This window comes from Phodopus roborovskii, unplaced genomic scaffold (assembly GCF_943737965.1).
Source record: "Phodopus roborovskii unplaced genomic scaffold, PHOROB, whole genome shotgun sequence".
Classification (NCBI taxonomy): Eukaryota; Metazoa; Chordata; class Mammalia; order Rodentia; family Cricetidae; genus Phodopus; species Phodopus roborovskii.
In genome coordinates, this window is record NW_026126418.1 from 35,677,847 (window position 1) to 35,694,900 (window position 17,054).

Sequence of the window (17,054 nt, forward strand, 5' to 3'; positions counted from 1 at the left end):
CTACTTTTGAACCATAATGGCAGAGTTGTAATTACAACAATGTCCACCCTGGTTTACTTTCCAATGATTTACATGAAAGTTCGCTGACTTCTAGTCCCAACCTTGTCTTATAGGCTCTGGCTGGTTCATTCCACACTACTGTTATCCTTGGCAATCATCTCACCATCCCAGAGTCTCCAAAACACTAGAGTCTCCGCTGAAGCTGAGGCTACACCTCCTTCAGTGGTTTCCAAGCTCCTTAGGGTACCAATCCTCAGCCTTTCTCTATTACCCTTTCAATCCCTGGGGCTTCCCTGCATCTGCAGCTGTACATTCACCAATGGCCACCTGGCCTCTCCACAGAGATTCCAACTCTGCATGATGCCAAGTCTCAGCTACTCTCTCTGACTTCTTTACTCCTTCAAAAGCAGTGCCATGTGGGCAACTGTTACACATTACCAAGTTCTAATACCAGCTTGAGATAAAGCCTCAGCTCCCCACTGGATCACAGCTTGTGTGTGCTGCTTCTGAGGAAATACTTCCCAAATTTCTCCTCAGTGGTGTTGGTGCCTTATTCACCATGGATGATTTCTCAATCCCAGCTAACCAATATTGAATGTTTCACTAAAGCCAAAGTTTCACTTTCACTGATGCTGGTCTCCTGTTAATCAAAGTTGATTTTTTAATATTAGCTGACCAGAAACCAGATTCTTAATTTAAACATATCCCACAAACAGCATGATGAGTCTTTTCAGGGACTGACTCTCAAACTCCCCTCTGAAACAAGCCATATCTTCATCTTCGGAATTTCTCTTGGCATTATCTTCCAAGCTCCCACAAAATAGCCCACTAAGCTTCCTCCCAACAAAATGGGCAAGTCTATTATAGCAATACCCCATGTTCACAATACCAATCTGTTGTAGTTTGCTTTCTGTTGCTGAGATAAAATACTGGCCAAAAGCAACTTGTACAGGAAATGGATTATTTTGACTTACCCTTCCCAATCACAATTCATCATTGAGGAAAGTCAAGGCAGAAACCTGAAAGCAGAGACTGTCTTAGAGTTACTATTGTTGTGATGAAACACCATGACCAAAGCAACTTGGAGAGGAAAAGGTTTATTTGGCTTACACTTCCACATAACAGTACATCATCAATGGAAATCAAGACAGGAACTCCAGCAGGGCAGGAACCTAGAGGTAGGAGCTGATACAGGGGCCACAGAAGAGTGCTCCCTGCTGGCTTGCTTCTCATGGTTTACTTAGTCAACTTTCTTATAGAATCCAGGACCACCAGGCTAGGGATGGCACCACCCACAGTGGGCTGGACCCTCCCCCATCAGTCACTAATATAGGCTTGCCTACAGCCAGATATTATGGAGACATTTTCTCAGTTTAGGTTCCCTCATCTCAGATGACTTTAGCTTGTGCCAGCACAGAGACCATGAAGGAATTCTGCTTACTTGTTTGCTCACTCTCTAGTGACAGTACTACCCACAGTGGGATGAACCTTCCCACATCAACCATTAACCAAATGAAATGTCCCACAGACATGCCCACGGGTCAGTCTGATTGAAGCAATTCCTTGACATTTCCACTTCCCAGGTGATGGTAGGTTGTGTTGTGTTGACATAAATCAACCAGCACAGCTTCTCTGGTTGACAACTATTCTTCTATATCAATGTTTACAGGTTAAAAGAAAGGGGAAAAAAAAACATCACACACAAGATCAATGTAATTCTACATTATCCTGTTAAGAATAGGTTTTCCCCGCCAGCCTGACCCAGAGCTGCGCCAGGCACAAATAACACACAGAAACGCTCTATTTGATATAAAGCTGTTAGCCTGTTACTAGCATTTCTTATTGGCTAGCTCTGTCTTAAATATTAACCCATTTCTATTAATCTACATATTTCCATGTGGTCTTATCTTACCAGAGGGAGGGCTCAGCATCCTTCTTTCTAGGTCCTACATCCTGAATCTCCTCCCTACTTCTTCCTCTCTCTTCCTACTCTCCTAGTCCCACCTATCTTGCTTTCCTATTGGCCAACAGTGCTTTATTCATTAACCAATAAGAGAAACATATTTACAGAATGACATCTAAGATCATTATTCCTCATAGTATTATCTCCACATTCTCCTTCACCATTTTTGGTTTGTTCTGTTTGAGATAAAAATCTCACTGTGTTTCACAGAACCCTCTCACACCAAGTTCCTGACTAATTGGATCTATAAGCTTGTACCATGCATCCAGATATTAGAATTTCTGACTTTGAAATTTCCATCCAGTTTTCCAGTATTGGAAAATTCACCTACAAATATTTATATTAGGCTAGTATGTAGCAAGAACTCTTCTGCTGTGGGGCCACATGGAAACTGAGCTCAGTGACTCCTTCCAGAATAATGCCATTTTAAACCATCATCAGTTAATATTTGGTAGAGTCTTTGTGTTATAAGAAAGGCTAAGAAGAACGTGTGTGGTCCTTGTGCTTTTTAACTGTCAGTTATGATACAACAGATGAAGAACAGTTAAGTCATCCCACAAAGCAGGAGGAGAATTCCAGTTTTAAACATCAATAATTGCAGTAAGTGCTCAAGAATTTAAAAAAGACACTGTGCTCAGTCCAGACTCATGAGTCAGACCATACTTTGGTTTCTGCCTAGGATTTAAGGAATTGGTAGGAGACAGAAGGGCAACCAGAAGTAGCAGGTATCTGAGGCTAGGAGTATTGCATTAGGGATGTTGAGTAAGGCATGGGCAATGAAAGCTCATCCGTATGGAAGAAATAGGTCATTTGGACTGACCTCCAACAGGTTAAGGCCTGAATCTGGTTATCAGAATAAGAAGCCTAGTACTGAACCTTCAGCTGTTAAAAAAAAAAAAAAATCAAAGTTTAAATTGACTGTGCAGAGGGATATTTTAGAATAATGTTTTGGGAATTATCATAGTAGCAAACAAGATGCTGTGGAGAACAGGTTGATACCTTGGTAGAAATATCTGCACTGGGCACACATGGCTTAGGAAGCAGATGTTGAGAGGAAATAACTTCTGGAGAGAATAAGGTACAATAAGAAAAGAAAAAAGTTGGAGATTAGGTCTGGAAAGGAAATGCATTTAGAATCCACAGGAAGAATGCGAACAATAGTTCTTGGCAAGACAGAACTACCGCCAATCTAGAAGTCAGTAAGTCAGTAACAGTGTCCAGCAAAGTTCATCATCACCAGGTTAAGCACATGGACCAAGAAGCATTGACCCATCTGGGCTCATCCCAGAAAGGCCCACATGACTCCAACAGCTAACCTTTCTGTTTGGATCTTAGTCCCTGACTATTCATATAAATCAGTAAACACACATATCTCACTATTGCTCAATGTGCATACTCAGGTCTTATCTGTCTGACACGGGTTTGATAAGATACTTGTGGGTAGAGATAATAACATGTGTATTACATGTTGCCTTCCCTCCCCATTGTGCCTGTACACTGCCACACCTCTGGAGCTCATTTAGAAGGATTTTTAACTAAAGGTAACATGAAAATTCACTCAGTGAATCTAAGGAAAGACACAGACATGAATCCAGTGGTGATTGCTAGAGTGTGGTTGCACAAGCCAGTGGCATCAACAGCAGCTACAGACCTGTTAGAGATCAGAATCTCAGCTCTCCATCCACATGCAAGGAAACAGACTCTGTACCTTAACAAGACTCCTGGCTTATTGTCTATATGCACTGTGTTTAAAAAGAAAACTATAATAAGATTAGTTATAGAAGAGGCCACACTGCTACCAAAGAAGTTAGTTGGATCAGGGACAGTGAGCCTGAGCACATGCTGCAGTTCAACCTGGCTTGTGCTCAAACTCACAGTCAATGATGGAGCCCAGGCCCTTTGGAGATGGGGCATAATAACAATTCAGGGGGCAAATCCAGCTGCTGATCACAGCCTAGATGCACAATCCTGCTAAGAACAGCCACTAAATTTATGTATGAGAAGCAGTTCATAGATTATATCTACTTAGCTGTTTTTTTTTTTCCTGAGATTTTATAAATATTCTACCCTCCTGATGATCCCATTTAGTTTCTTTGTATCTATCCAGCTGCAGGGGCTTATGGTACAAATCTGTATCTCTCTCTTTCTCCCTCCCTCCCTCTCTCTCTCATTCATTCATTCAATGGCAGGAGATTATGATAAGAATCTGCATCTGTTTCATGTTCTCAGTCTCCACTGTGCAACATCAAAATACTTTTTGGCCAATTGAAAGACAAACCTGAAAAATGCAAATGCAACTTAGAAAGGGTTGTGACTAAGTGCTGATCCAATAGCACCACTGTTGAAATAACATCATCAGGCCAAAGTTCCCCAGAGAAAGGACTGGACATACAGCAATGGCTACTAAGACGAAGTCCACACAGGACCTGTTCTCTTGGGCGAGTCTCATCTTGGCTGGGAATATGCTCAATATTTAGATCTTCCTTTGATTTTAAGTGTACCCAGTATCACCATCTGAAGATATCATGGTGTGTGTGTGTGTGTGTGTGTGTGTGCACGTGAGTGCATGGACGTGCGCTGGTATTCGTGTGTTGAAGTATGTGTATGGGTTATGTACTTGTGCAAGCATGTGAAGGCAAGAAATAGATGTCGGCAGGTGACCTCCTCAATCACTTTTCACCTTATATTTTTGTAACAAGGTCATTCATTCAGTTTGGAACTCATCCACCCACTCATCTAGGTTGGCTTGCCTAGAGGCTCCAGGATCTGCCTCCCCTGAGCTAGGATTGCACATGCATGCTGCCATATCCATCTTTTCCATTAATTCTGAGTATTACCCACTGAGTCTTCTGCCAAGCCCTTCTTTATTATTTTTAACAGCTTTATTATCACGTGGTATACATGCCATGAAATTTGTATTTTACAAACAGAAGAGACTTCCATTATATTTCCTGCCATCAAGCAATGCCTCATTAAAATGTATACATTAATAGAATACAGTTATTCCTTACATCTCTAGGAATGTAGGACTTTGTTATTTTCCCTTGAATAACATATCTGAAAAATCTCATTTTTTTTATTAGTGGAAAACATATATTGATAAAATTGTCTATTCAATTAAAAATGTAGGAGTAATACCTTTCAGTTTCAGAGATGACTAGCTGAAAACATCATGGCAGGCCTTCAAATCTATTTCCTTGAAGGAATTGCATCAGGAAGAAAAGTTCATTTATTGATCCACACTGGAAATCCCAAATCCTTACAAACTATTCTTCCCTCAGATTTTCCTGATCCATTTTTCCACCAGGTATTAATTCTTTATGAAGGCTGCTGGAGCCTGCCAACATCTGTTGTTTTTCATATCTGAGTTGACACGAAGACTGAGACAGGTTTTTCTCTTTTAAAACTTAGGAAGAAAGGAACTTACATGCTCTCGCAGAACCTGGTCAGGGTGCTGGGTTTTTCCTGGTTGCGTCTCTGTCGAAACCAGCGTTGAATGCTCCTAACATCCCAGTCCAGCTGCTTGGAGAGCCCTTCCAATCGCTTCTCATCAGGATGCTATGAAACAGGGCACCAGGACAACCATTCTCATCCATTTTTTACTTATACCGTTTACAAATTTTATGTCACACATGCCTGGATTTTCCCTCTATTTTCTACTGTCTGCATTTCAGTATTTATGACTGATGTTCCAGCCCACCCATTCGAGGTATGAACTAAGATAATACCTAGATTACTCATTATGAAACAGGACAGAAAAATAAGAATCTTGCATATTTCCTTATCAATGAATACTTCTTATGAAACAACCAAGAGAGGATGAACCAGCCAGCTGGCTGAGTTAGTTCCATCAGCCTTCAAGGGAAGAATTTACAGACATCAACAAATAGTTCACCTTCTCAGAGGGGAAAAAAAGTACATTAACATATCTTACAAACAGATAATGTAGAAAGAACAAAAAAGCACAGGAAATCCTAAAATGTATCACATTCATTACTTTCCTCTCTCGTCTTCTTTCCCTATTCTTCAAGTTTCTCACCTTTTCTTCCTGTCACCCCACACACCTAGTCTCACTAACACTACATATTACCTAAGGGATTTGTGTGGTGACAGGCATAGACTCTATTCCTCACGCCACTGGCCTTTCCAAGCATTGCTCTCTCTATCAATACAAACATGGGTGGTTTATCAACTCACAGGTAACTGTGACAAGGACTCTGAAAATATATACTAAACTGAGTACCGGTCAGCTGTCTTCTTTCTCTCCTCTCCTCAACATGTTGAAGGGCTTCTTGCCGACAGTCACAAGAGGGGACCTACTGTAAATGAAACTGGCCAAGAGAGCTCCATTCCATTATTTATTGTTTACTTTAGTCCTGATGGTCAGAGGAAATAACCAAAGGAAGGAGGGAGATGACACACCAGCCAGGCCATAACGGAATGTACACACAGGATCTAAAAGCATTTCAGCAACTCAAGGGGTCTGTGTCCCCGACAATTCACATTAAAAACTCTCATTTGAGTGAGGAGGTGAGGCCCCTGGGGAGAGGCTAGGTCACAAGGCTGGAGCTCTCACAGTGAGATTTAGTAGCTGCTACTGCAGCCACCACTGCCTCCTTCCACCCCCCCCCCCCACATCTCTCTCCCCCATTCTTCACTCCTTTTCTCTGCTCCCAAACCCTAAGAAATGGACACGATAGACACCTAGATCTCATACTTCCAGACTGTACAGGACTTTACAAATGTGAAAGCTAAATATCTATTGCTTAAGTCCCTGACCTACAGCATTCTATCATGGTGGCCTGAATCAACTAAGACAGACACATACCCCAAGAGCACAGCAAATGCCATCTAGTTACAAAGTGTTCTGGTCTTGCCCCTGTAAATGCAACTTGCCAACTTTCAGCTGGGCATGTGCCTGAGTTCCTTTCAGTGGGAATAAGAGAATCCACAATCTCCTTTTATGTCTTTCTTAATTGAAATATGAGAGGCAGGGGGGAGTCACTGCTTATAATGGCTTGATTACTATCTTATAAAAATGAATATTTGGCAGTTTTATTATATATACTATGTTGTGACTATATTCACTGCCACTACCCTCTATTGTCTTCCTTACTCTGCCTCTGAATTTCTTGTTCCTAACTAGTTCCCCAATAGCCACATCATTGAAGAAAATGACACCGTCTCCAGCAGAGACCACAAACAGGCAAGAACCACTCAGGAAGAAGGTGTGACCTTAGAGACAACAACAAAAATCATTTTTTATTTCTGAGTTTACTAGTAGTGGGAGAAAAAAAAATCTAGGATTCACAAATCACAAATTAAATGCCATCTAATTCCAACTGTCCCTGTTGTCTCAGTCCCCTTTCTTCCTTTGATAGAAAACCACAGCCAGTCATTTTTTTTTGGGGGGGCAGGGTTATTTTGCATAAACAAAACCGAATACATATTTATATAACCCACCAAATCACACAAATTATTGCAGACTGTGGACTTAGTCTGGACTTAGTGTCTTTCTCTTTATAATGTATCTTGGATGGATTCCAAATCAGTTGAGAGAACAATGAAATGTAAGACTAAACTCCAACTTCCTAATCTGTTCTGCTAAGGGACACTTTGGTAGCACCCTAGCATCTAAAAGTGCCGCAACAATAAGCTTGATGTGTCGCAGCAAATGGTGCATTTCATTCCTGGAACTAAAAAGTGTAGGTCCAAAGGTTCTGTGTTCTTATAGCCTTTTTATTTTGAAGATTTACTAACTTATTCATTTAAATGCTCAAAAGAAAGAACAGTTGTGTCCCAAAGCCTCCTCACATCTTCATCTTTTCCAGTCTGATACATGAAAACCAGATTCTCTTACCTTTGTATTGAGACAAGTATCTTGTTCCTATGTTGAGAACCATACAGACTTTACTTTCAGATGAAGAATAAGCTCTAGTACTGCCTAGTATCCTCTTTAACTTATTAACATTTTCTACATTTATTCATAGGACTTCTCCATTTGTTATAGTGATTAAATATTTTCCTCTATTGTAAAGGGTTTTTTGACACTATAGAATTTGTTTTAGAAGTATTCTTTGCTTTAAAAAAAAAAAAAAAAAAAAACTCTGCAACTATTTACTAAAACTACATTTGAATTCAACAATCTCTTCTGTAATCACTACTAGAAATTATTATTCGAACTACCTTTTAATAGTTTCAGGGTGCATTTTGAATACAGATTGGAATTCTGTGGGTACAGGGCTGTAACCTTCCACATGGCTACCCAGTGTCCTGAGAGCACTCTTCCCCTTTCCACACTGTAACCTCACCCAGCTTTTCCCCTGGTCTATTATCCATGTCTCAATAACATGTGCTAAACTTTACTCAGGTATTTATATTTCTATGTGACAAGAACTTATATGGCAAGCATCAGGTTCTTTATATCTAAAATTGAGAAAAGGCCAAATAAACTTTTTTGGTATTTGTAATAAGATCACACGAATTTCACCATGTGGTGGTGGCACACGCCTTTATTCCCAGCAGAGGCAGGCAGATCTCTGTGAGTTCGAGGCCAGCCTGGTCTACAGAGTGAGTTCCTGAAAGGCTCCAAAGCTACATGAAAATCCCTATCTCACAAAACAAAAGATCACACCAATTTCTTAATGTAAAAGTTAATTAACATCTTTGTTTGACTTGTCTTTAATGCCTTCCAAGAATACTAAATGTTTCCTTCAAGTACTACTTACTCAAGGTTGTAATGTCCTGGGATACTATTCTTCTTGGGTTTTATTATAAATAATGACATCTTTTCTTACAACCTTTTAACTGTTTAATCATTTGCATATAAAAAGCCACTCATTTCTGGTAATTTTGCTCTGTAATTCTTTGTTTTTGTGTGGTCTTAATTGTCTCAATTTAAAGGTATACAATAATAGTCTATTACTAGATTACAAACTCCATAAACATATAAAACTTTTAATATCTTTTTCACTGACACCTATCTTGTAAAGACTTATAAACACTTTTTAAATGAATGAATAATTAAATGGAAAATTTTGCTTTCTCCTTTTCTAATTTTAATGACTTTTTCTCTTATCTAATTGCTAATTTAAATCCACATGAACAATAAGTAAAATTACCATTATTTCCCCCCTCTCCTTTCCTTGTCCTCCCCGCCCAACACTTGTCAACAATATTATTTTTCTTAGAGTTTACTTCTGTACTGTTAAATATCCCTCTACTGCTATTGAATTTGCCAGCATTGCTGATCAGCTGCCTCCCAACTATTAAGTGATTCTGCAATAAGTAAAGTTCCCACCATCTTCTCCTGCTCAATTCAAGTTAGTTGTATCCTTTTTATACTGTAGGAACATACACTCTTAACATTATGTTCTGACACCATCCCTCACATTTCTTCTTCTCTTGGTTTTACAGTTTAAATATATTCAAAACTCACAAAGTTTCCCAGTAATCTTGTATAATCTTCTGGTTAGCTAAAATTAATGACAACAATCTCCTTAACAAAGAAGAAAATAGGACAAATTATAGACAACATGTCTACAATTTTATATAAGAATTACTTATTATGTATGTGATGTGAGAGAGCACTCACACATGCATGTTTTCATGTACACGGGCAAGTGCCTGCAGATGCCCACAGAGAACAGAGGATGCTGGAATCCCCTAGAACTGGAGTTCCAGATGTTTATGAGCCACTTGACATGAGTCTGGGAACTGAACTCTGGTCCTCAGGAAGAGCAGCAAGCACTCTAAACCCCTGAGCTACATCCACAGGCCATGCCTCCCCTTTGTAACTAGACAGAGGAAATGAAAATGAGTATATCTTCACTTGAGATTACAGCCAGCATTCCCTTCCATTTGCAAGGGATCTTGCAAGGTACTAGAGTATATAGGAAGTAAAAGGTTAACTGAAACTGGGACTCCATTATGCAGTTTCCATGCAGCTGTCATATGGATCTGGTGGGACCATGTGGTGAGTGCAGCTGTTGGTCTGTCACACACACTCATGAAGAGTGCCTCTCCTGTGCTCTCTGTAGATGTCCCATAAGACCACTGGTCTCACCAAACTGAACTTCCATGAAATTGTACTTTCGTTGGATAGTGGTGCTCGTCTGAGGTCCACAGTTGTTTTCATGTCTTCCAAGGAAAAAGCAATTCAACACTATGACACACTGCTTCATAAGTGCTCTATACTTTTACCCTTATAGCTTGAGAACCGACTTGATTAGGAAGGTGAGGTAGCTGGTTTCTTAGCTATGACAAGAAAGTCTCCCCAAGTTAAACATGTATTCAAATAACAGAATTAAACCAGTCAAAAGACAGGCACTCCAAAATATTCATCTGTGAGAAACAATCATTCTGTGTATTTGGTGTATTTAAAAGTGCTCAGCAATCAAGAACTGGTTCTTTGGCCCACCCCAAACTCAGGAGTCGGAAGCTCTCAAAACTTGGCACAGCAGCAGCAGCACTTTACCCCTCACATGAGCGAGGCAATGAAAATGTGGAAACACTGTCTGAAACAGATTCTGTGCAATTTACTAAGCAATGTGCTGTGCGCATGTGTGCATGCATGTGTGTGTTGTTTTAGCCTACCCTCATGAAAGCCTGGGAGTATGTTATGTGGAGATTTCTAAGGTCCCCCCAAAAGTTAAGAAACTTGCTGAAGGCCAAACTCTAGTAAGAAAACAGGCAAATACCAAGGGTCCTAATTATTTCCTGATGGTGATAGGCTCTTAACAGTGTTTAGAATGAGATAGTTTTCCCCATAGGGCAGGGGAAGGAGGGCCAGAAAAACAGACAGACATTACCCCAAGAGAAGAAACTGATGAAGGATGTAATGACTTTTACCATCTACATCCACCTGGTGATGTCAGAGGATAGAGTCCTAGGAGATGACCAGAGCAGTCCCAATGAGCAGGACCCACATTCAGAAGGGAGTTTAGTATTATACTCTTTAATGTAATGTAATGTGTTCTCGCAAGTAAAATCTAATGGGGCAAAGGAGCATGTTCCAGACACATAAGAGTCTGACCTCATAGAGAGGCTTACTCTCAAATAGGCACTCATTGCCCCTTTCCCATCTCCTGTCTCCCTACTTCCTCTCCTCTGTTCCCTGTCTACCTATAGCTACTGTCTTCGGTCCCCCCAGAAGGGTTTCAAACAAGCCAGGGCAACAAGGAGATGTGAGATAGGGTTTGTTTCTCTCTGGGTTTTCTTGCTATGGGGTAGAGCAGCCACCTCTGTGCTTCATGGGTGACTCAGCTAAGGTGAACCTCTTGCCTACTTGCAATCTTGTAGCATGGGTTGTGATGCCCTTGGAGGTCACCTATCCATCATGGGTTGGGGCAATGGGCCTGTAGATAGGAGGACTGTCTGAATTTGCTCCAGTGCAATGCCCAGTGTAGCTGGAGGAAAGGTGAATATGGCAGTCGGCATGTTTGTATGTACTTAGTGATACAGTATCCCCAGGCATTTCTGAGGTTCTGTACTTGTTCTATCAATATTCCCCAACCTACAGACATTACAGAACAAACCAAACACAGCTTGACAGGGCTGGGAATGGGGCTCTTGCCTAGCATTTATAATGGCCTGGATTTGATCTTCAGTGTCATAAGAAAAAAATAAAGAGACTAATGAGAGAGATATTTCACTTTAGTAAGGTAAACTACATGGGAATGTGAGGTTCTTTTCTAAATATTTACTTCCTCTAACACAGAGTATGTGTCCCACGAGGTTGAACTTTGCAGTCCAATGTCACTCCTCTAAACTACAAAAAGAGCTTTCCCTAAAATTCCCTTCATTCTTTTCCTACTCTTTACAGAGATGTTTAAAAGAATACCTAATCTTTCCTCGTATTTTTCTAGCAAAAAAAAAAAATGTCATTTTTCAGAGGACATAGAAAATTCCTGTAGATTTTGGCAGTCATGAAGGCGGCAAGACAAACCAAAGTGTTTGGATATCTGAATTAACAGCGGCAAGACATGAGACTGAGTACTAATGGCTACCACCACAGACCATAAAAGGACAGCATTTGCTTAAAACTGTCAAATCTCACCTTACACGCCTGTCTCACTCTTCCAGAAAACTGAAAAGGGTCAAAGGAACCATTTGATGCACACACCCACAGAAAGCTACATACCTGCTGTCTTACACTTTCTTGTCCAGACAAGGGTGAGGATAAGGAGGGATCTTAGGGGCTGAGAGCAAGATGTGTGGGCTCCATGTTAGTTTGTTTCTTTTTGAGAAGCCTTCAGATTGAGTGTCCCTCTGCTTTCTCTTCCTCTTTGTGCTTAAATATGTACCAGTCACTCACCTTTCCCCTCCCTCTGGTTCTCCCTTGATACTGAATGTTTTAATCTCTTCATTTCTTCTGCCCTGTCAGCCTGTCTCTCCCGTTCCACCTCTGCCAACCAAGTTTCCCCATCCCTTCCCACAGCAAGTCTTCTTCACTGTTGCTCATGTTTGTCTCTCACAAGCCCTGAATGTATGAGTGGTACTTGCTATAAGCCAAGTGGTTCCATTTCTCACACAGGTACACACCACACTAAGCTTTGCCTGGTCACTCCCTTCCAGCTCTTATCTGTATGCTTCATGTCACCTGAGACTGAAAAAGACACTGGATTGGACTAACCTCTATCTTATCAAGACCTTTGCACACAAAGCTTGTAAAATCAGCTGGAGTCAACCAAGAGGCCACAATGTCCTTTATCTACTGTTTACAGTTTGGATCCAATCGTAATACCTTCCTTCTCTCTTAGCACCCACTGTCTGATAGGAGGAAAAGTTAATTGTCAGAACCTAAGAGAGAAGGGTTGGAATAACCGAAGGTTGTGTGGTAGTAGAGAAAATCAACTCCCTAGAGGACACTCCTACCTTTGTTATAGCAGTGAAGACCTTTTCCAGAATGGCGTTTGGCTGGGCAATTTGTGGTCCATTGGCCTGGATGTTGAGGGCTATGGCACATGGTTTGGCTATGAACCTAAAGGTTTAAAAAAAAAAAAGAATTCAGAAATTATACTTTTTAAAGCAGCTCTTAGTAGCATCATTTATATGTGACTAGGTTTTCCTAATAAGATGCTTGTAGAGTTTTATGGCAACATTTCCATGGGAAAACTATAAGGCAGACCTCAGTTGAGGCCCCCAGCAATCACACTGAAAAGAGAAATTCTTTAAAAACGTTTAAATGTCTTGACTGAGTATGGTGGCACATGCCTTTAATCGCAATATTCAAGAGGCAGGAAGATCTCTTCAGGCATGAGGCCAACCTAGTCTATGCAGTGAGTTTCAGGACACCAACAGCTATGTGGAGAGACCCTATCTCAAAACAAAGTAAACCAAAAACAACAATAACAACAAAACAAAAGAATATTTAAACTCTAATGAGACTGCACATATCAATATATGATTCTTTACACCATAAGAAAGAAAAGGAAGACAGAAGCATTGGATGGAATCGCAAGTGAGATATATACATACATGGCAACAGGTGCCGTCATGTTAGTATGTTCACATGGAGGGTGTGTGTTTTTCATCGCTCTGGTGATAAATACAGCCGTTTTCTCCCATAATCAATGTATGTAGTACTGAACCCCAATCTCATTCAGTTTTGTAATTTCTGCTTTGTGGGCCACCACCCCACCCCACTTTTTTCTCCCAGGACGCATTGAAGAATGTTAAATGGCATAGCATCACAGACAAGTTAAAGGCTGAAGTGTTTAAAAGCACGAGCCTGACTGTGGCCTATGCCAACGTGAACAGGAAGGATGAACCTCTTTTCCCACATCTGACGTCTGAGAGGAATGTGTAGTGCACAGGGCTCAGGCAGGATGGTGACATGTCTAGAAAAACTGCATAAAACAAAAGATTTTTACACTTTCAAGATGTTTTAACTAACTATTCAAGAAATAAGTTTCTATAATACGTCAGTGGTGATGCTGAGAGTCTAGCCCTAGTTTAATATAATACAAGACTATTACTAAGATAATTCAAAAGTTGCCAAGGACAACAACCACTAAATGCATAAAACTGGTCAGTAGTGAACCTTAGATGAGGTTTATTTAGCAAAACTTCACAAGACGAAAGAACAGTAAACACAGAAGGAACAGTAGTATGTATGACAAAATGGTGACCTGGGACCTATTTTATGAAGAAATTCAAACTGGAAAACAAGAGCCCTGCATGTTGCCAGCCTGAGCCAGGAGAGACACACACAAAAGGTGCACCATCATGCTCGCCACACTAGGGTCTCTCGGAACAAAGTGGAAGCAGGGATTACTATCTTTTCTTAATCTGTAAGCCCTTGAGAAACAGCCCTGCACTCTTGGTTCCTTCCAGTGTGCACCTTTCTGAGACACCTCAGTAATGCCTTTCCCTTTTCCTAATAATTCAGGGTCTTCTCGGTAACCACACAGTAGCATCTGAAGCTCCAATTGGAAAAGACACATACATCACTTAGTGAGCAGTGGCCACAGCCGAGTCCACAACTTATTTCCCCAACCACAAGTTTCCCACTTGTTGGCCACTCTCACAATGCTTAGCAGAAGATATAAAAAGACATTCATGCTGCAGGGGAAAAATTGGGCTAAAAGGGCCGACCTAACATGTCAGGCTAAAGGGGCTGAACTTCACTCTTCTGTGGTTGGCTTCCACTCTTCCTCAATGGATTTCTTCTCTGTCCTCATTTCCCCGATTTCCACACTGTTTAAAGTCCCTTGGGATTCTGCCCCTACCATCTCTGTAACAAACTGGCAGGTAAATAACAAGGCACTATCACTTGTTCTTTGTATATCTCAAGCATGGGATGATTCCTTCCAAGGCCAATATAATAACTAGCTGGCCACACTGACCCTAGCCAAAGTAAACTCCAAATTCTAAGTAAGGATTCAGGGAAAGTACATTAGAGGAATGGAACATTAGTTAAGAGAATTTAACACACTGGAAAGTGTGAAGCCATTTAAAATATAAACGGCCCATGGAGAGTATGCATACACAATAAATCAAACTGCATGAATTTTTTTTCAAGATGCTACTGTGTCATAGGATGTTCTTATTTATATGAGCGCTTAGTGAATATTTGATGTATAAATGGATGTGTGACCAAGCCCAAAGGGCTGCATATTTTAATTTCCTTGAATATCACATCATTTCAGGGTTATCCCATACTCCAATACTGGAAGCCATTTCTCAATTCTCAATGTTTTTATGAAATCAACATTTCTCTCAAAAAGCATTTGTTTGTCTTGTTTTTTGGTTTTTATGTTTGTTTTGTTTTTTTCTTACCAACAACTTGACCAGTACAGAAAATCAAATACTTAAATTTCAAGATAGATCACTGCAAGAAGAGTTAATCCCAAATCCTCAACACAAGGAAGAAGTGCAGTTAACTTTATTCCTCATAGGTATCCCTGGCGACAGGATGATATAGAAATTTCATTTGTGTTTATTCGCTGAAGAATTTGTGAATCATCTCTAGTACTTTTTTTCAGAGAACATATTAAATTTCAAATAAAGCCCACGTCACAGCTACTACAATTTTATTACTTTCTGCCACAGTCCATTAGAAACAAAACGCTGTTTCTAATGACAGACCACAGAAAAGTAAGTGCACGAACACTTTCACAGCGGTGGCTGGGATGGAAGGTGAAGGAAATGGAGAGGGAAGAAAGAGGAAAAGGAGGGAGAAAGGGAGGGGGGAGGGACGGAAGAGAAACACATGTGATAGCAATGGGCTAGCACAGCTGCAATTATAGCAGCAGAAGCAGCATGTGCTCTCCAGGCCTGACAAGTCCTCCACCAGTAAGTGCTCACCCAACTCTTTTATCGACAGCTGAAACACCACCTTCAAAAGATCAAACATCTATAAAACATTTCCATGTACCAAAGATGAAAGTAAATATAATAAGGATGTAAGCTTTGGAAAATACTGGTCTTGGCCAAAAAGCTGGGAAAATATTTTTCAATGCATTTAAACAACATGTACTTGTATTTTAAGCATGAATTAATCATGCCAGCACACTAGTGAAGGAAGCACAAGCAGGACCTTGGTGAAACATAAACTACGAAAGTGAGTGCTGCATACAAAGATATTTATGATTACATACAGTATATGTGACACTGTTCTAATTACTTAAAATACTTAATCATTCTCAGTTGGTTGCATAGCCAGAAACTACAAACTGTTAGTCCTTTACAACAGAAGCATTCCCTACCCTTTTAAAGGTACTTGGGAACCTGTGATGGTAAATATGTATCTACATGTTGATAAAAACATATGGAAATCTCTCTCTCTCTCTCTTTCTCTCTCTCTCTCTCTCTCTCTCTCACACACACACACACACCCCACTGGAGAATTCTCAATGAGACCATTCAATTGTCCTGGTTATTTGCTATCCTGGTTGTGACACTGTATACTGTGACACTGTTTTATCACATGTTATCAGTATGTCAAAGTGTGTGTTTGTGAGACCTGGCTATACTAATGGTCTTAGTTATGATTTCTATGATGAAGCTTGGGGAGGAAAGGGTCTTCAGCTTACAAATCTCAGGTCCTACTCCAGCTGAGGGAAGTCAACTCAGGAACCTGGAGACAGGAACTGCTGCAGAGGCTGTGGAAGAACAGTGCTCAGTGGCTTGCTCCTCAAGGCCTGATTAGCCTACTTTCCTATATACCCCATGAGCGACACTGGGCCCCCTCTCCCATCAACCATTAATCAAGTAAATCACTAAAGGCTTGTCTACAGGCCAACCATATTGAAGAATTTTCTCAATTAATTAATTTCCTGTTCCCCAGCTATGTCGTGGTTTACGTTAAGTTGATGAAAACCAATCCGCACACTAATATTGCAAGTAGATATGAATATATGACCTTCTGGATGAAGATTTTAATATAGAAAGAAAAGCATTGGAAGGGGCATTTCTGTCTTTAACTGTGAGGAACAAGAGCCTGACAGACCTTCTGTCTTTTGTCTCTGTATAACACAACAACCCTTTCCAGTCCTCTCCCCCCAAAGTCCAAACAGAAGCCAAACCAATACCCAAAGGCTCTAGAGAGAGAGGACGAAAGCAAATAGGCTTGGGACATGAGTCAAGT

At 40.5% G+C, this 17,054-nt stretch overlaps 1 protein-coding gene across 2 annotated transcripts in view; it reads right to left on the reverse strand.

Annotated features, from left to right (window-relative positions):
* Window positions 1-17,054, reverse strand: part of Cers6 (ceramide synthase 6) — a 240,638-nt gene that overhangs the window by 163,262 nt on the left and 60,322 nt on the right. For both annotated transcript variants that reach the window (XM_051184540.1, XM_051184541.1), the window contains exons 2-3: window positions 12,839-12,944; window positions 5,391-5,521 (exon numbers count right to left, since the gene is read on the reverse strand). In XM_051184540.1, the coding sequence (XP_051040497.1) occupies window positions 5,391-5,521; window positions 12,839-12,944 (237 nt within the window). The remainder of the gene's footprint in view (window positions 1-5,390; window positions 5,522-12,838; window positions 12,945-17,054) is intronic.